Below are 14,573 nucleotides of genomic sequence, written 5' to 3' on the forward strand. Positions count from 1 at the left end.
GGATTTTCATGGGGTATCTTGTTGAAAAATGATTGTGGGGAGAATCAGACTACCTTGCTCTCTTTATATAGCCCAAAATACCAAAAAGATACTGAAAATACTGTTTTGTTAGCAAAAATGAGTTTGTAGCTGTTTGATGCCTTTTACAATACTGGTAGCCACAAAACATGCACTGTTGAAGATCTCTGGAAAAGACTCTGTAAAGGCTTTCCCTTAGAGACCTGCAGTAATGAGCTGCTTCTTGTAATTTTCTCTAGCCTGTTTCTTATGAGGCCTCTGTCTTCTGGCTCATTATAATCTTCTGGTACAAGAATGAAGCCTTGAGAAGTGCAATGTTAGGTGCACCATCTTGCCACTTGTATCTGTGGGAACCCTGTTCCTACTGACTGAAGTGAAATCTACTTCAGACCCTCAGTGACTTGCATTTAAGAAACACTATCTTTTCACATGGCTCAGACCCTTCTAAAAGTGCTTTGATGAGCATTAGGAAATACCTATGCTAAATACAATCTATTGCAAAAGTGTTATGGGTCTGCATATTGGAAGCATATTATGTGCAACAGTCTTGGGATAAATGCTTTGTTGTGCCCAGTTGTGGTTGTTTCAGAGTGATCCGCTCTTCCCCTGTGATTACAGCAAAACAAATAGGAGCATGCGGGGTTTCACTGTGTCCAGATCCTCTTTCCTAAGCTTATGCAGAGTGCAGTTCTTTAATAATGCAAGAAAGTGTTGGAACTGCTTGATATGAATATAGTAAACGTAGTTGTTTGTGGGGCTAGCTGGTGTCTAACCTCTCTCTAGTACATCCCATACCAACATCTGAGGAGTCCCAGACTCTTACCAGTATCGGTAATTCCTACTGCAATGCAGGTGCTAAATAATTTTGAACTGGGTAGGTATCAGCCAGTTTGGGATAGGAGAAACAAACTGAGTTTTAAAAGGGCTGATGTGTCTGCTTTTTATCAGGTCTGCTTAATATTTTTTTGTGTTAAGTGCAATGTCAGTATCTTGGCTCATTGGATGAAAATGTAGCAGTTCTGTATTTTGTCAGGAATGTTTTTCCCTGGTAATCTGGAAAATAAAAGTCAGACTTTTGGGGGAGGATTTATTATAATTCCCATATCAGAACTTGCCCTTCAGGATTATGTGGTACTGGTGCCAAAGCTTGTTTCTTATCCCTTTTCAGAAAGGACGTGTTTCTGACACCTTCCCAGCTCTGGCGTGTGCAGGAGGCTCCAAAGGGTGGCAGGTACGTACATTGAAACCTGAGGTACATCCCCACAGTAAGGGGGGGCTTTGTTGGATTCGTGGGGACTCTGTTACAGGTGTCCTTGTTAGCAAAACAAATAAATATACTGTAGGAATACTAGGGACTTGGTGCATATTGAAAAACGTCAATCAGGATTGAACTGAGTTTGATTTATTGCATTCTTTTGCTTCAAGACTAAAATACTCAGGAAACTTACCAGGAAAGGACTTTCTTTATTCAGGAACATACTCTGTATTTGCCTGTTCTTCAGTTATCTCTAAAAGGTCTTGTTCAGAGTGTCAACTTCCCTGTTATGTGGTTTATGTGCATGAAAGGGTACTGGGCTTGCATTTGGAGATGTTTGACTCTGAAAGTGTTGCTGGACACCTAAGATTTTTCGTTTTTTTCCTAAAGCACACATACCTGTTAATTTAGACATGCAGGTACTTTCACATGTGCCATTAATTGCCAAGAGGCATCTTCAAATGACTCATTCAGTCCTATGAGCCCAAGAGGAAATAAGAAACTGAGTGCTACTTTTGGTTGTGACAATATGTTTAACAGGTAAGCGAAGACAAACTTCAGGGACTTCCCTTCTTGCTTGGTTTTAACTGCAGCTCTGTCACTATCACAACCCAGGTTTAATATCGGGGAGTGCCCAGTCAGGCAGAAAAGGGTCTTTCATCAGGGCAGCTCTTGAATTCTGTATTTGGTTAGCTCTTTCCTGTTGCTCTTTGAAGTTGAAGTTTAGGTTAGGGACTATTGTGATCTACCCACAATAATCTTAAAAATAAGGATTTTAATCTGTATTGTACGTATCTTTTGTTTTGCATAACACTTCATCTTTGCCCACAGAAAAAGAATGTAGTAGTAAAAGAAACAGGAATATGAGTTTAAAAAAATAAAGAGTCTTTAGCAGTACCTGTCTGAGGATAAATTCTCTTATTCAAGCACAAGAATTAGTTTCCTGAGGACTGCTTGATGGCATATTTATCAGGCAGAAACAGAAAATACTGATTTCTGGCCTAAAGCTAGGAATTGGTTTTCTCGGCTTGCATATCCTCTTTTAGCACTAGTGCACATCCTCTAGCAGGTTTTGTGGTAGAGATAAAGACCACACCAAATTGTCTTAAGAATCTTCATCTAATTTGTAATCATCCAGCAACTACAAAGTATTTTGATTATAGTTTGAAATGCAAATAATCCCATGCTCTACATGTATATTAATCATAAAGGTCTGTTGGTCTGCTAGTTTGAGGCTGTACCTTATCTCAGGAGAAAATTAATCCATATGTATTTTATAATAAAAAGATAGTAAATAATGATGTTTTTCATGAGACTGTATAAAAATGGCACTGTGCTTGAGGTTTTTAAAAGGCTGAGAACTAAAGTAAAGGTACAACCAGCCTGTCTTTACTGTTCTGAAACTCACAAACTTTGTAATCAAAACTCAGCTGTCAAAGGTAATTTGTACACTTCTCACTGTGTAATTTTGATTACTTAAAATACAAATGTTGCTAACTTTGCCTTTCAGTTTTGGAAACAAAATTGAAAAATAAGGGCTTAAGCAAAATCTCTCACAGTTCTACTTCTCTGTTTTGGTTTTTTTTTTCATGCATGGAGCCTTAGAATCTGTTTTAAAATAGGCATCAATAAATATTAAAGCAGGCTTGTGTTCTGTTAAAGCTTCAAAAGAAAGTTATTTAGGGAGAACTTGGAATTATGCCCTCTGACAGTTGAATCCTTTAACTCACCCTTTTCTGCTGTTGGAAGCAATTCACTCATAAATTTGCCTGTCTCCACATATTGAGCTTCATATCCCTTATCACAGTAACTTACAAGTTACTCCTTGCAAGTTTTGCAAATGTGTTTGGGTTTTTTGCTGTGTGGGTTAGTTTTTTTTTAAAATTGTTATTATCATTATCTAAAAATAGCACGGTAGACTGCCTGCTAAACCTGCCATGGTGGTTTTGCTCCTGGCAGTGGGAAAGAAGGGTGTCTTGCAGTTAGTTGTTCCTTACTGTGATGTCCTCGTTTTTCTGTCCCTGGACAACGAGTGATGAGACAGTGATTTGACAGAGAGATAGGGAAGTATGTATTTTAAAGGGCCTTTAAGCCTAAAGAAAAGTGGTCTTTTGTCTGGCAGCCTCAGTGGTGGGGCTGGCATCACCCGTGGTCATGGAGCTTGTGTTGGGCAAGAAAAGTGGGTGACAGTGTGGGTGGGAGGATAAGTACAGAGTAGATGAGGGATTGCAAGGAAAGATACACCCTGTGGAGGAGAGTAAAGTGCAATACAAAAAGGGAAGAAAATTATGGGGGCAGTTAGTTTGGCTGGGGAATCATGAAAAGAGCGATGGAATTAGGTCAGCATGGCCAATGCTTCTTTGGCTTTCTTCAGGGAGAGGCTGGATCCTCTGTGATGGTAGTGATAATTTCTTGGGAATGACAAGAGTCCCAGCTATGATGCTTGACTGTTTCTGGTGTGTTAGTAAATTCTCCTGGTTTTAACCTTCATATACAAAATAAAACTAGATCTGCTTAGCAGTTTATGTAGTACTGAGCCAAACTAAGCTGCACAATGCAACTAAGTGTTTCTCAGAAGAAAATGTATTTCAAAAGCAGTGTTGCAAAATTGGCCATTTCCTAGCTTTAAAATTCCAGAATTTGGCTAGCTTAGGCGGCATTTGCTCATATGAGATACACACACTTGGATCCAGCCGTACCATGCTGACTGGGGAAGAAGACACTTGCCTCTGGGTTGCGTTACTTACAAAAAACCTGGGTACTGGCAAGGGTTGTGGAATTGACATATCTGAAAGATGAAACTTGGTGTTCACAAGTACTTCTTTGTGCATACTTTCTTTGCCTTCGTGTCCTGGAGGATGAGAAAGGTGACAGTCTCCTTCCCATGGTTGGTTTTCCCGCTTCTCACATGGCTTGACTAGGATTTTGCATTTTTCCAGAAGGTGGACGAAAGCCCTGCTTCTTTACTGCCCAGTGACACAGGTGACGCGAGAGACAGATGGTTTCTGATCTTGGTAGCAGTCAGTATATGCCATTGCAATTCCCTGGTTTCAGAACTTGTATTCCTTATTAGCAGTTCTTCAGCCTCTTTTCTAATAATTTTGAATTTCTATCCTTCAAGAGAGCAGACAATTGTTTCTACCTGGTTCTCTGTCCATGCATTACAATTATACATGTCAAGGGGAATGTTCACAGCTTTGAGCTTCCAGCTGTGCTCTGCCAAATTGACAGGAGTTGTGCTGATTGCTTCTCCAGTTGCCCTGTTTTTAGTCACCATAAATAACAGGCATTATGGAGAACTCAGTTTATTCCATTTTGTCATTATACATTGATGCAAAATTACCATCAGAGTTCCTAAATCATTGATGAAGTGATTATTTACCTCAGAAAATTTTTAACAGTTTTACAGAAAAGTAGACCAGTGGTCACTTTAATCAGAATTTAATCATGTAACCAAATATTTCAGGTTTCTTTCAGATTTACTTCTTCAGTGTACTTTGCTTGTTTCCAGGCAAACTGTGGCTTATTTTTTGGGAGTAACGCTCAAAGTATTAGGAGATCTAACTTTCCAGAAATTCAAAGCACTCAGATCTAATCAAAGCTAGTGAACACTGATGAAGTTGAAGTTAATCTGGAAATCAGGCCATTGTCTGGGCCTTTTAATTTTTTTTTTTATTTTTTTTTTTATTTTTTTTTACTTTTCTTTCTTGTACCCCTTGTGTTATATAAAAAGAGGTTCATGTTATCTTATGAATGACCTCGCAGTGGATGTCAGTGAAGGACTTACTCCAGATAATTTTCAGCACAGAGAAGGGAGGGGCAGGGGAGAGTAATTAAATTGAAGGCAAAATTAAAGGACAAGGTTCTGAGTGCATTTTCATCTCTATTTAAAGTTATAAAAATGAGAACAAAGTGGATCTTGCACAATTGGGTATGTAATGTTCACTGTAGACTGTTTAATTCCTTTTTGTAACATCCAAAATTTTGCCTTAGATCATCAAGTAATGTCACACAAGTCAAACCTATTAATGTGAAAAAAGGACCTTTCTTGCAACCCTGTACAATAGGAATGAAATCACAGGTTTCCATTTTGTATAGCCAGGGCAATTCTCAGTCCACAAAGCAAAGCAGGCACTAAAGGATCCAGCCAGACTCTTTGTTTCCTTCAAAAGATAATGTAGTTTGTTTCAAGTTTCATTGTTATTTTGCTTTTACTGAGATAGGTGAGCTAGACTAGGAATGTAATGTGAATGTAGGAAAACTCAGGATTTTCCTTTTCTAGGGCTTATATTTGCTAATCCTGTTTGAAAGTTCAAAAAATGTACAGGACTTCAGAAGTCTCTTTTGGAGTCGTCTCTGCCATATGGTATTGTACAAAACTGATAGCTTAAAGTTGTCCTGGCTGTCTCTTTAAAGTGAAATAAAAAAAAGAAATCTAAAAAAATAAAATCAAGAGTTAACAGGGAATTGATTTTTATATGCAGTCTTTTAAGTAATAAGAGGAAGGATTAGCTGTGTGTATAAACAATGGGTCAAAGATGTTTCTTCATACTGCTGTTTTCCTCCTTACATTTATCTTAAAATAAAATAGCTAATTTGCCTGGAACTTTAATAATTAACTGTTGTTACCATTTTGAACACTGACCTGTAAAGCTGTTTGCTTGCCTCAGAATATGTCATACCTAGTAACTTGGATGAGTGGGCACCTTTGATGTATTGGAGAGCAAAACCTGGAATTGCTTGTATATGATGATAAACAGGAAGGATGAAAGACAGACAAAAAAGCCTAGTAAGCTTAACTGAAAATATGATGCCGTATAAACCAAAATTATTTTTATGATCTTCTGCAAACAGTTGGATTTGATCCAAACTACTTACTAAGACAAAAAAAATAGAAAAACAAAGTTACAGGTTCAGCTTAAGCAAGTTACAGTCATGTGGATTTTTTTCTTCTTAGATAAAAAGATTTATAGAAATAAATGAGATGTCTAAATCTTTTAATCTTGCCTGTGGACATTTAGTAAAGCAGGTGTAAACACTTAGAATGTAGTTGCCTGTCTTCTACTTAGCCACCTTACTTAAGATCCACTGGCTACACTTACTAGAGATTCCTTGCCTTTTCCTTCTTAAACCCAGGTCCTTCCAGAGGCGTCTTGCTTGTGGTTAGAGATGTTCTTGCTGCCGCTTCACCTTAGTCTTTTTACCTCTGGGTTTTTCTGGCCTCTTCCTTTTAATGTTTCTGATGATTTTGTAACCTTCTATCATGGATTGACGCTGACTGCATGCCAGGCACCCACAAAAACTGCTCACACACTCTCCTGTGCAGCTGGACAGGGGAGAGAAAATTTAACAGAGGGTTCATGGGTAGAGATAAGTACTGGGAGAGATCACTCATCAAGTACCATCATGGGCAAAACAGGCTGTAATTAGAGATCTGAATTGTAAACATTGCTAATGCAGTCAGAGCAGGATAAAAAAAGCCCTCAAAAACACCCCTCCATCCTTCCCAAGCTCTACCTCCTATCCCAGTGGTGCAGATTGACAGGGAATGGGGATTATGGTCAGTTCATTAGCCTTGGTTTATCCATGGCTGGGAGAGGAGTCGTTTCCCAGCTGCACTGTGGGGTCTCTCCCATGGCAGACAGCTCTCCATGAACTTCTCTGATGTCAGTCCCTCTCAGGAGCACCAGCTCTGTGTGACCTGCTGCAGTGTGAGTCCATCCCATGGGCAGCAGTCCTCCCAAAACTGCTGCAGCCTGGGTCACTCTTCCATGGGGTGCAGTGCTTCAAGGAGAGATGGCTCCAGCATGGGAGCAGAGCTGTTCTCTCCACAGTTCTCTCACAGGGTGACAGCTTCCTATAGCATCCACCTGCTGGCACTGGGCTCCTCCACATGCTGCAGGTGGATCTCTGCACCCCCACGAACCTCCACGGGCTGCAGGGGCACAGCTGCCTCGCCACAGTCTGCACCAGGGCTGCAGGGGAATCTCGGCTCTGGGGCCTGGAACACCTCCTGCCTCTCCTTCTGCACTGACCTCTGTCTGCAGAGTTGTTCTCACCCTGCTCTTTCTGCTCACAGCTAAAACTGTGACACCACCTGTGCTTTGATTTCTTCCTAAATATGTTATCACAGAGGCTTTACCACTATTTATAATCGGGCCAGCCCTGGCCAACAGCACGTTTGTCTTTGGAGCTGCCAGTGGTTGGCTCTGCTGGATGTAATGGAAGCTTCTAGCATCTTCTTCCTCGAGCCACCCCTGTAGCCCACCTGCTACCAAAACCAGGCCATGCAAAATCAATACAGCTTCACTTGCCCTCCTAATGGATGACCTCTAGGTATGACGTTATCTTGTATTGTAGTGTGTCTCTTACTAGAGTTGCCTCAGTGTCTCAGGCAGTGGTGGCACAGTGAGAATCTAGCATCTTGTGCCCTGCTACAAAGGGTGACCTGTTTTTTTCATCACCACCCCAAATGTGATGGGTATTTACGATCTGGTAATTGATGAATGTACTCACTGCTTCTGGAGTCTTCACCTAGGAGTGGTTGTAGGAAGGTGGGAGGAGTGGAGACTTCTGGAAGATGGTGTAGAAAGCAGTGAACAGTTTTGTTTATTAGGACAGGTCTTTCTGGGTCTGAGAGTAATAGTTGACTCAGAGACACAATGACTTTCATGAGACTGTCTATCTAGCAATTTCACTATTGAAGTGTTTACTCCCTTAATTTTTGTATGCAGTCCATTAGCTCTTGGTTTCTGTAGCTGTATTTCTGTCCCCTGCACACTCCACACTTTGGGTGAGTTTGTAGCATTATAGGAAACTTCACTGAAAAAAGACACTTCTGTGAGATCCCAAGTATGGGAGCTACAGCAGATTTGTGTAACCATACTTACTATTAATGCTGTATTTCTCATGTTCTTTGGTCTGTGATCTTAGTTATAGTGATTTTGTGATCTTTGTTGCTTGTTAGAGAGGTGGGGTTTTCTTTGCCACCCTGTTGAAAGAATAGACTAGAGTCAGGTTATGTGCATTAAGCATAATTGACAATTCAAAATGTTTACACTTGGAATTCCAGATTTAAATGATTGCTTTCAGGTATTGCCCATTTGCCATGTAATGTGTGTCTTGTTTTTAAGAATATGACTTTTACCAGTTAATATATTTTATATCCAAAAGATATCCAGACAGCTATATAAGTACTGCAAATCAGTGCTATTTTTGGCAGCATTTGGTTTGCTTTCTCTTCTACTTCTTACTTCCCTCCTCTCTCCACAGCCTGATTTATTTCTCTAGCAAACAGAAGAATGCACTCAGTCACACTTCTCAGCAGCTCTGCAGCCTGTGGAGCGTGTGGGCAGTCTCTGTATGCAGCATCCTGGAAAATGTGCGTTCTCTTGAAGTGATCTGCTGAAAAGCACGTACTTGTACAGTTGTTCCAGCCTCCCTTGTTGCATTGCTCTCAAAGGCTGAAATGCCTGGTCTCTAATGCTCCCTGGGGTCTCCATTTCGTATGCCAAAGAAACGCTACCTGCTGCAGTTACCCATTGAACTCCGAAGAGCAAGGACACTGAAGATGGCCCTGTCTGCTTTTTATGCAGCTTGGGGTCTGTTTCTAGAAGTGGCAATAGCATTTGGCCCAGTACCGAGGATCACTTGGGAACACAAAGGTAAGAACAGAAATTCAAGTATTGTAACGTGGGACATTGCCGCATCCTCAGGGTTTCTGTGGGTTTTGAAACTCACTGAGGCTTTAGGTTCTTTCAGCCAATTTGCTGTGAATTTGGTCAGGTATTGCTACTTGTCTCATCTTATGAAGTGCTTAGGACCAGAATATGCAAAAATCATTCAGGCATTGGTTAATTGATTTTAGTTTCTTCAAGCAGCTTTGAAAGCAGAGGAGAAATTCCAAATTTGGCTTTCTCAGCTGAAGGATATTGCAACTGAAACTTGTTTCAAGAGAAAACCCCAGTAGGTGTGTTTTATTTTAATCAAATTACTTTTACCTGGAGTCTGAATACGTTAGCAAAATGCACCTCTCCAGCTAATAATCTATTTTGACGCTGAGCCATCCTGAGCATTAAATAAATCAACTGGCAAATGAAAAATAAGGATTTGGCCCTCTTCCAACAGTATTTTATGGTGTCTAGAGATGAAAGTCTTTCACAGAACAATGCTTTTCTTGCATTTGAATCTGCAATTTGAAATTGCAGCACGTATTCCTAATCTCCCAATACAATAATGAGGAGTCTGCAAATAAAAGTGCAAAAAGAAGTAATAGAAATCAGAGGATCCTTTAGCTTTTGGTTTAATAACTTAGCCTGGGTCTGAAGAGAACTTTAGAGCCAAGTCTATAGAGTAGTTTTTTTGTGAATATAAGCATTTTTTTTTTCCTATTTTCTGCTCCTACCTGCCCCATTACCCATGTGGCATGGATGCTTTAAGAGACTTTGTCTTTGGGTCCTTCTTTAACATTAGTAAGCAGCAGTTGATTGCTTACCCAAATGTGCAGTAACTGAACAAACCCAAACAAATACACTGGCTGCATAATGAAGCAATCTTAAGTAAGGATGTTGAATTCTGGGCAGACACACTGTAGGAAAAGATAAATGGAGATTAAGAATGTAGTAGGAATAAGCAGATTATGAGATGAGTGTAGAAGTGTTTTTCCTGATTATTGGTGTAGCAATTAGTGAGTTGCTGATACAGGCTTTCAGGAAGGGCAGCCTAGACGAGGCTTGTAGTTCCTGCTTAGACTCCTTGATGGTTCTATCTTGTAGTGGAAATTTGGCAAGTTGCAGTTTAATGGTGTGGTAAGGTACTGCCCACTCACATCCAAATTAGTCAAAATAAATGGTGTTTATTATTCCTGCTGTTTCTCTCTCTGTCTGCTAAGGATTGTTGCATTTAAATGCTGGAAACCTACTTTGAATAGGAGAGGGAGTTTATTTCGGTGGAGTTGTATGAACCAGTTCATCCATTTAGGGAAAATTTTCCTGCCAAGTAAAAGATTGCAAAATTACATGCTTGAGAATCTAGATTAAAATTAGTGTTTCTGGAGTGTTATAGTTGAAAATGTATAATTACTAATGAGAGAATTGGAAGTAATAATATATTGTTTTCATCTGTATCGTAAAAAGCCATGTTTAATTAATCTTGTGTCTTCCTGTACAAAAGCTTTCAGTCATTTTTACATTATACATTCAGAAAAAATACTCTTGTTTTAGTTTTTGTCATTTTTCTTCAAGCTGATCTGGTCCATTCTACACACTTCCTCATTATACTGCCTGCTCTCTCGTATCTCCCTCTTTTTTTCTTATCTTATTTATATTCTTCCTGATTTTTTCCCTCATGCTGTTATTTTGTGTGTATGTTGTGTATATCATCTCTGGTTTTCACTTCACAGTCAGCTGCAAATTGTTACTTGCTTTTGTTTCTTTCTTCTGTTATGTCAATATGCTGAAATGTTGTCTTCAGGTGCAGGATATTCTGTAAGATTTGTTCAGGGTAGTTGCAAGGGATGTGCTGACTGGCCTGATTTTCCACAGTAGATTGGTATATGGAAAGGAAAAAGTGAGGAACAATCTGACAGTGGATGTGGAAAATAGAAGTTTAGAAAAAGCAAGCAGAAAAAAAGATTGAAGGAATAAGTGAGTTACAGGGGTCACCACAAGAGGAAGTACTCTATCATTTGAAATTGAATGAGAAAGTCGGGACAAGTGATTTTGATGTTGGTGGAAGCTTCTGTTTCTGCTGAATCGAGCTTCTCAGGGGTCCCTTGTCTTTTATACAGGTTGTCTGAACTAACCTTGGTTGTTTTCAAGCTTTCCAACAGCTGTTAGACAACTTAGAAAAAAATTACTTATGAGCTTGACCCTAAGTGATTGTGTATCTTCATGAGATGCTATTTTTTTGTTTCAACAGAGGTCCAGCTAATACATTTTAATGAATCAAAAGTGTCAAACTATTCAACCTTGCTGTTAAGTGAAGACAAAAACGTTCTCTATGTAGGAGCCAGGGAAGTGATCTTTGCCTTAAATGCAGTGAATATTGCTGAGAAGCAGCACGAGGTATGCCTTTTAATACATTATCCTCCATGTAAAAATTTTACTCCAAATTTGACTTAATTTCCTGATATCAGTAGCATTTCATTTTAGGAAAAAATACCTAAAAAGGTACCTAAAAGAGAAATTATGGTATGGCCTACTCCAGTACTATTTCTGGACGATTTTACAGAGTAAAAGGGAATGAGAAAGGAGAAGCTGGATATATAAACAAGTAATTAGAGATCTCCTTGGGTGTTTTTTTCTTGGGGGCAGGATGCTGGATGAGAGGGACTGTGGGTATCATCTGTAGTGGTAGTTCTTCCACGTTTTTCTAGTATCAGAAGTGGGCCATTTTCTGTTAGTCTGAGTCAATAAGTAATCTGAAACAGAGGCAAAGCTGGGGCTTGCTCAGAGCAGGCTGCAGATGTTCTGCAAATGAAGGCACTGTCCTTTCAGTCTCATCTTCTATTTTGTGTCTAGGTGTGTCTGTGCAGCAAGTGGTGCTGCAGACAGGTCTGATCAGCTTGCTCAGAGAAGTACTTTAAATATGTTTGTGCTGGTTTCTCAAAGCAGATTAGCCCAGACAGAAGTCTGCTAATGTTATACTGCTTCCAGGTTCTTCCCAGGCTCCTGCTTTTCATCCCATCAGGCCACACCAGCTGACGTGTAGATGTGCAGTGTGAACTACCACCCAGGGTGCTTTAGAAGATGCTTATATGATTTCTAATGTGAAGAACATGTTCATGGGTGGTGGTAATGGGCATTTCTACCAGTATATGAAACATAGTTGTAAAGTTCTACTCAGTATAGTGTAAATTAGTCCAGTAAATTTTCTTTGTTTCCTTTCCCCCAATTGTTTTTTATTGAAGTGTTAATGAAATTGAGAAGTACTTCAGATTGAAAAAATACTTAAACCAGTCACAGTTGCATTTCCCTAATGCTTGTGGTAATGAAAAGTTCATTAGTCATTTCTCAGGAAACATCATTATGAATGCAGAAGATGGTAGTTTAGTTCTGCTTAAGGCACATGGATTTGAAAATGTCACCTCCCTGAGAAAAAAAATGTTTTCGAACCTTTGAATGCTACTTGCAAAATGTCTTGCATTTGCTCTAGATAGGATTGCCTTTTCTTGTGTGTGTTACTGCAAGATTTTTAGACGTTGCATTGAATTTTAGTATTTCATATTTCAATGTGCTTTTTTGTTGGACATTTTTTCACTTAGTTACACTGGAAGGTCACAGAAGATAAAAGGACTAAATGTGCAGTCAAGGGCAAATCAGAACAGGTATGTACTTTTATTGAATTTTGAGAAAGATCTTGTGCATTTTACTTCAAGAGGAGTGACATTAAAAGAAGAAAGTCTCCAACTGTTTGAAATTAAAATTCCAAAACCATTGCCTAATTTCTTTTTCATTAACTTGAGCATTAGAAGCTGCAGCATGCTCAGTCTTTTTTTTTCTTAGCTTATTATTTTTGTTGTTGAATATTATGTGAATGTTTGAAAATCTGAACACACTCTGAGGTGTGCTTAATGTTAATGGTTTTCCATTAGGATGACAAACCAATATTGCTTTCACTGAAGTAATTGATAGCAACTGTTGTGTTTTGTTATTGTAATAATTCATTCACAGCATTTGATTTTAACAGAGTGCATGATTAATTTTGTGTGCTTTGCTTTAGGGTTTTTTATTAGGCCAGTGTATTTTTTCTCTAGCTCTGTATATGTGTATTGTATTGCTCGATGAGTGTGCCCCTTGTGTGACTCAGAGAGCTCAGACAGCACCCAGGCAGCCAGACCTCCTGTAAGTTTGGGCAGGGTCCCCTGGTGCTTCTGGGAGCCACCACTCCTCATGGCTGCCGGGGCACAGGCTGGCCTGTGGCACAGGCTCCTCTTGCCCCTCTGGGGAGAACGTTTCCTTGAGGTAGTTGACTGTATGTGGCTGTACCTTTCCATTTGTGTAGCACCACTTCATTTAATGATGCAGTAAAGCAAGGGTTTGCTAGGCAAGACTGATCAGGCCTTTAACACAGGTTTGAAAGTAGAAGTCATGTGCATACAAAAAGCAGGTCTACTCTGCAGTTGGATCCTTGAATGTGCAGCTTCTTTAGTTTGCCCTGTTAAAAATCCCAAATGCTGCATCCAGGGCTGATAGTTACCCTGCATTCATGTGGTTCATTAGGATGGGAGTGGGCTGTCTCCATTTGACTAGCTGCTTCTTTCCCTTGACTGACCACTGATGATCATCAGTGCATTATTTGAACATGAGGTGTGACAGATATTTAAGGTGTGTGCTGTCCATGTCTACCTCAGCAGGACAGGATCAGAGAATATTATTTTTGGTCAGTTGGGATTGCTGCTAGTAATACTGATGTACAGCCATGATGAATATGTGATATAAGTTTCTCTTGTGCATTAGCATCTGTTTAGCAGACTTGTATGAGGCTCCGCAAGTCCTCTCAAAAATTACTGGTGGGGTATATTAGACCCCATTAATATGTACTTTGATTGACCTCTGAATTTTTCTTATATTATCTCTTACTCCCAGTTTAGCAACTCATTGCTAAACTTATTGTAAAGTATTATTAAAGTATTATGAGTAAACTCATACTTATTGCCAGCCATGCTTTTTCCTCACTTTACTTCTAACCTTCTACTAATGGCATTTATGTTGTAGCTATGATGTTCTGTATAGTGCTATAGTTTCAAAAGGGTCAGTGTATTAACTGCTACTTCTATTTCTTACATGTAAATGGGCAGTTCTGTCCCCCACCCATCAGCAACGTGCTTTATAATGCCAGCAGAAAGAATTCATGCAGCTGTTCAAGGGCCTTGTCTGGCAGAAAACTGGTTTTACACTCTTCCCCCCAGATTTTTTCCTCCCATACAGTCTCAGAAATATCTAATTTGTCTCGTAAGAAGGAATAGTAGTGCCAGTGCTTAAACTTGCCTAACAAGTTCACAGAACAGCAGTTCAGTGGAGGGATCTGGCAGTGTACCAGCAAGAATTAAGGGGTCTTACTGATACTGGTTTTCTCCCTCTCTCTAAGTGGTTGTTTAGAGTTGTTTTACTTGACTATTATTCTGAGTTTTCATTGTATCCTTTATTAAGGATTTTGGTCAAACTCCTTGTTCTGTTTGTTTCAGAGCTTTTAAAATGTTATGGAGCTTCCTTGGACAGTATCAAGGACTGGAAAAAAACCAAAAATGATGGCTATAAGCGATAAAGCTTTGTAGCTAATTTAAGGGTATTAGACGTCT

General features: G+C 39.5%; 1 protein-coding gene across 6 annotated transcripts in view; it reads left to right on the top strand.

Moving 5' to 3' along the window:
* The window catches only part of SEMA4D (semaphorin 4D), a 100,397-nt gene that overhangs the window by 53,744 nt on the left and 32,080 nt on the right, over window positions 1–14,573 (top strand). For all 6 annotated transcript variants that reach the window (XM_058864580.1, XM_058864581.1, XM_058864582.1 and 3 more), the window contains exons 2-5: window positions 1,187–1,249; window positions 8,546–8,937; window positions 11,192–11,337; window positions 12,537–12,599. In XM_058864580.1, the coding sequence (XP_058720563.1) occupies window positions 8,781–8,937; window positions 11,192–11,337; window positions 12,537–12,599 (366 nt within the window). In that variant the 5' untranslated portion in view covers window positions 1,187–1,249; window positions 8,546–8,780. The remainder of the gene's footprint in view (window positions 1–1,186; window positions 1,250–8,545; window positions 8,938–11,191; window positions 11,338–12,536; window positions 12,600–14,573) is intronic.

Source organism: Poecile atricapillus, chromosome Z (assembly GCF_030490865.1).
Source record: "Poecile atricapillus isolate bPoeAtr1 chromosome Z, bPoeAtr1.hap1, whole genome shotgun sequence".
NCBI lineage: Eukaryota > Metazoa > Chordata > Aves > Passeriformes > Paridae > Poecile > Poecile atricapillus.